The sequence below is a fragment of the Nycticebus coucang genome, chromosome 23 (assembly GCF_027406575.1).
Source record: "Nycticebus coucang isolate mNycCou1 chromosome 23, mNycCou1.pri, whole genome shotgun sequence".
Classification (NCBI taxonomy): Eukaryota; Metazoa; Chordata; class Mammalia; order Primates; family Lorisidae; genus Nycticebus; species Nycticebus coucang.
In genome coordinates this window covers 32,934,304-32,939,471 of record NC_069802.1, presented here as the reverse complement: position 1 = coordinate 32,939,471, position 5,168 = coordinate 32,934,304, and the positions used below count along the sequence as shown (strand labels likewise).

Here is a 5,168-nt window from a genome sequence, read left to right as displayed (position 1 = left end):
ATTTGATGGTACTGACACACCAATATCACCCTGAGGCTGTGACCTTGTGGATTAGTCTCTGACAACCCTCAGCGTATATCCAGGTAGGGCAGTGAGTGTAAAAGGCTGTCCTGCCACCACCCCCACGCCTTCCTGCCACCCTCAGACATGCTAAAGAATAGTGCTTTTACCAATTCTGTTCCTCACTTTTTCCTGTTTGTGGAATTGTGACAAAGCAACAGGGACAGTTCATGCTCTCTCCCCAGCTCTTGAGCTGAAGCCCTTTCAGGACTTCATACTAACATGTAAATGACTAACCACAGCCTCACATCCCCTCCCATCCCAGCCACCTCTCCCACAGGCTGGACCTTTCCCAACTCTTCACTTTTGGTCATGCTGCCAGACACCTAAAGTGCCTCCACTTTGCCCCTTTTCATCCCTATAGATGCTTTCACTAAAGCCCAGCTTCAATGTCACCTCCTCTGTGAAACTCAGCCACTGAACTTCCGGCAGTTTCTTCCTCCTCTCTCTGGATTTTCATGCCACTTTCCCGCCTTCCATGACACCTGGTCACACAGCATCATGCTAACCAGGCCTGTCCACTCACCCAGAGATGGGCTCTATGGGGGTAGGGTCCAGCATGTTGTGGGTGGGAATCACAGCTCTGCCCTGAGTCAGTATAGGGCGCTCCTGGAGCCTGTGGGCTCTGCCATCAGAACCCCTGGGTTCTGATCCCATCTCCCCTCTCACCATCTGAGTCCCAGACAAGGGATTTAGTCACAGGAGGTGCCAGTTGTCCTGTTTGAAAATGGGGATCCTAATTATTACATCGGGCACCATGGGCCAGTGGGTAAAGGTATAAAGAGAGATTCTGGAATGGGTGTATTGGGGATGATTTGGGCTGGATGGAGAGCCAGAGATTGTTCCTCAGATATTTTATCCTCTGATATACGGAGGCCTGTTTGTTGTGAACCAGGCGTTCATTCAGAACCAGAGGTAGAGAAAGCAGACAATGGGTGACTGCTCTTTTGAAAACACCCAGAGCTTTATTAGCTTTGTCAATTTGGCGGAAAGTCCTTTGCATAGGAACCATCTCTCTGGCTTGATCAACTCAAAGACAGGCCTGTGCTGCTACACGCCACGCTGCGTGCTACACAGCCGTGCAAATGTGCAGTGGGCTGAGCGGCCTCCAAAAATTACATCCGAGAAAGTGAACAGAAAGCAAATTCCAAAAAACAAAACGAACATTACAAAATATGTTTAAATATTCCACTGTCCTCTCATAGTAGAAAAGTTCGTATCTCACGGGGAACGTGGAGAGCTTTACAGCAGACAGGGGCTTAGGACACGACATCAGCACGACGTGCTTTGTACCATGCTAAGTAAGAACATGCAGAGGGAGCTCCAGGACGCCCCGCAGAACTCCAGGGCGCTCCTCCTCTGTTGCACTACGTCCGGGTCTTCCAAACACTCCCCAGCTTTGGCGGCCGTGGGCTGGGTCAGTGCTGGTTTGGAGGTGGTGTCCTCTTTGACCTTGGGATGCTCCCTGGGAGACAGCTCTGTCTGGGTCAGTGCTGGTCTGGAGGTGGTGCCCTCTTTGACCTTGGGATGCTCCCTGGGAGACAGCTCTATTTTCTCCTTCCTGGACTTCACGTTCCCAAGCAGACTGGAGCTCACCAGCTTGAGATTGGATTCTGAAAACGTCTTTCTGCATACCCTGGTCTTCAGAACAGCCTTGGATTGTCCACAAATGTCCTTCTGTGAGCTCAGACTTCGGGCAACTTGTTTCCAATAGACCCTCCCTTCCTGGAACTTCAGGCACGAGGTTGGATTGCCAGCAAAGACACAGGAGAACTCACGGTCCATTCGGGTGCACTGCACCTTGAGGGTAATGCCCACCTCCTGCTCAGTCACAGCCCATCTGCAGTTGGCTTGGTCTTTGGTGACAAACTTGCCTTTGGACTTGGCTGTCCTGTTTCTCTGCTTATTCTGGGAATTGCCCAGAGTGTCCTTTTGCTCTGAGACCACTTTACTGTGATGTTCATTCTTTCCTTTTTTTTTCCCCTCTGCTAAGAGCACCTGAGTGCCCAGGAGGAGAAAAAACAGGATCAGGCTATGGATCCTCATGGCTGCAGCTGGGCGGCACCTGTTTGACAAAAGGCAGGTGAGTCAACTCTGGGCAGCAGCTCAGCTGTGCAGGACCGCAGGCTGCATCCCTCCACCCTGACACATGCCTGCCTGCTCAAGGGTAGACCAAGAATCCTTCTGGTTCCTGAAATCACTAGATAAACAGCCTGTCTACTCACGTTTCCGCTTGACTTGAGTACTGAGTGTCACAAAATTACCACTTGACCCTTTCCTGCACCACTCCCTGAGCTTCACCAACTCTCACTCCTTGTCCATCACTGCCTCTTCCATCTGCTCGCTCCTCACTCTTTCATTCAACAAGCATTTATTGAGCACCTACTACATGCCACACACTGGACCAGGTGTTGGACTACCATCAGGAAAGAGAAGCCATAGTTTTAAAGACCTAAGAGAGTGCTTTTGGGGGGGATTTAAATAGCATAGGCCAGGAAGTGTGTTCCATCTCTGGCCTCAACTCGATCTTGGACAAGTCACTATGCCCCCACTGGGGGCCTCAGTTCCTTTACCTGGGAATCAAAGTGTTAAATGAAAGCATCACATAAATGTCTTGCAACTCCACTGTGCTGGGTTTCTATCTCACAATTCTACAAGGACACAGATGATGATGAAAGTGTCATGAAAGTGTTATGAACTTGAAGTTGACCCAGAGGTTGAACATCCGTGGGGGTTGACCCACAGAAGCGAGTAGGGCTGTAGTGTGGAAAGAGCATTCTGGGAGGAAGCAGGCGCGACGGTGGGGAGGTCTTCTGACTGGGCAAAGGGAACCAGGGTGGAGACAGGGGAATTTCAACCAGATGCTTTACACCACAAGACTGAAGGCAAAGATCAAGTGTAATTTTTTTCTGGAGGCCTGTGATGTCACACTACTGGGCACACAGAAAGCCCTTAATTAATGATCTCATAAAAAGAAATCACGGAATAAATAGGATAAACCTCAATCCCACACTGAACTACCTGGGTTTACCAGGTAGACAATAAAAGCCATGCTTACAGGGAGAAGGGAAATCCATTTCCATCTGACATCTACTAAGCCCGGTCCAGGGTTTGATTCTCGCCTTGTTAAAGCCACGGGTGAGCACTGCCAGATAGCCATGAATACGGCACCCCAGGTAACATCTATGACATCAAGACTCTGGCTGGTAAATGAATCAGTCACGACCCCATAGTGGGCAAGTTACAGGGGTGATGCAGGCAGCCAGACCCCATCTCTCTGCGCCTGTTACCCCTTGATCACTTTTTACTTCTCCGTCTACTGTGCCCTTCAGAAAATATTGGGAACCGGTAATAAAAACAACTTTGAACGCTGCTGGTTTAGTTTAACGCAGTTGATGATGGTATAAGATGATTCATATTATTCATGCTGCATTTAAACTAAAATAGACTTTTGTTTGAAAAAAGGTAGACGCAGGACGTGGTCCTGGTCTTATTTCCACCCTGGGCATTGGAAAAGGGTTGGAAAAGGGCAAGGCTGTCAGGGGAGTGTGGGCTGGAGTGAGGAGGGGTGGGATGGGGGTCAGGTACGCCAGGAGGAGACACAGCCACTTCCCCCAGCACTGGGGTTCCCTCCACCTGTCCATGATGGAGTCCAAGCCCGGGGAGCCCCAGGTCCACGGGTGGAGTGAGGAATGGGGGTGGAGGTAGGTAGTGAGGCTCTGAGCCAGCCAGGCTCTTACCTTGCACTGAGTACTCAGGTCCAGTGCGGTCCCAGATGTGAGGGTGCAGTGCAGGCTGCCGCTGTCCCGGCTGCGGTGCCGTTCCGGGAGCCACGCTGACTGGCTCGGGGCACATACCTGCCGAGCTTTATCCTCCGGCCACGCCCCGCCGTGGGAGCCAGTTCCTGCAGGGCACGTGCCAGGTGGGATCCAGGTGAAGAGGGCGGGGCCCCTGGAACTGCTGCTTTCTTGGGCTTCCCTGGCCACCAGGACAGGAGGACAGCCCAGCCTGGTGATGCCCTCACTGAGGGGGGTGAAAAGCCCAGCAGTGATGTTGGGGGTTGGAGGGAAATAAAATAAAACCACCACAGAGATCGGAGCTGCCACACACGGAGCTAGCACTCTCCCCAATTCCTTACTACCTCCTGCTATGATGGGGTGTGAGGTGACTCTTCCCTATGTTTACAGAAAAAGAAATTGGTTCTGGAGATACTCAGTGGCCTGTCCAAGTTCACAGCACCAGGAAAAGGGGGATCTCGTGATAAAGGGGGATCACATGATTAAATGTGGGACCTTGTGCCTCCAGGATCTGAGCTCTTCCTAACTCTCAGAGGCTATAACTATCTGGTGAATTAAAGCTACTGAAGCTACTTGGTGCCGGGACCCTGTTTGATGGAGCCCTCTGACGTTACTGCATGGGCTCCAGAGCCGGTAGGGAAGGAATTCCTATACAGAAATTTCTGTTGAAAATGTTCACTTTTCGGTCATTCCAGTCCGCCTTCTGTAGGCAGCATCTCATACCAGAAGAGCCTGGGTGGGTTCAGCTGTGAATCCCTTCACCTCCCCCACCTTTCATTTGCTCACCCTCTGGGTGGTGACAGCAATGGTACCTTATTGAGGGCAATGCACTAAATTTTGAGTGGGCTGAGCAGTTAACTTAAAGTGGAATAGAACAGTTTGGTTTCATAATACAGTCTTCAACTTTGTTCTTTACAAAAAATATTTTATTTACCTATTAACTACATAGAAAGAGACTCCCACAAAAAGGTGTGGACTTCAGTGGGTATTTTCACTCCACTTTTCATGGACATTTGGGTATAACTCAGGTATGAGAGAAACAGTAGTACAACTTTGACAATGAATGCAAATGACCTTAGGCTTTAGGACAGATAATAGGGAGTGGTGGGGACTGTGGCAAAATGGAGTTCCTGCCTCTCTAGAAGTCAACACTCAGCTCCAATTGACTGAGGGCATGGTGGTCAAGGGTTTTGATTTTTAATATTGTTGAAGTTTCTCATTTCTAACAGGATGTCCTGAAACCCAGATAAGTTTACCTGAAATTGGCACCTCACCTAAATTTTCTAAATGGTGTCATGATTCAACAACACA

General features: G+C 49.9%; 1 protein-coding gene across 1 annotated transcript; it reads right to left on the bottom strand.

Annotated features, from left to right (window-relative positions):
- Positions 1 to 988: 988 nt before the first annotated feature.
- On the bottom strand, positions 989 to 3,910 carry FGFBP1 (fibroblast growth factor binding protein 1). Its single transcript, XM_053577836.1, has 2 exons — positions 3,801 to 3,910; positions 989 to 2,125 (listed from the first exon to the last, which is right to left on the bottom strand). The coding sequence occupies exon 2, from the start codon at positions 2,104 to 2,106 to the stop codon at positions 1,333 to 1,335; it is 774 nt and encodes a 257-aa protein (XP_053433811.1). The 5' UTR covers positions 2,107 to 2,125; positions 3,801 to 3,910; the 3' UTR covers positions 989 to 1,332.
- Between the last annotated feature and the right edge of the window lie 1,258 nt (positions 3,911 to 5,168).

Bases quoted from the DNA above. Each gene is read 5' to 3' on its own strand.
- FGFBP1 (XM_053577836.1), bottom strand. From the start codon at position 2,106: ATGAGGATCCATAGCCTGATCCTGTTTTTTCTCCTCCTGGGCACTCAG.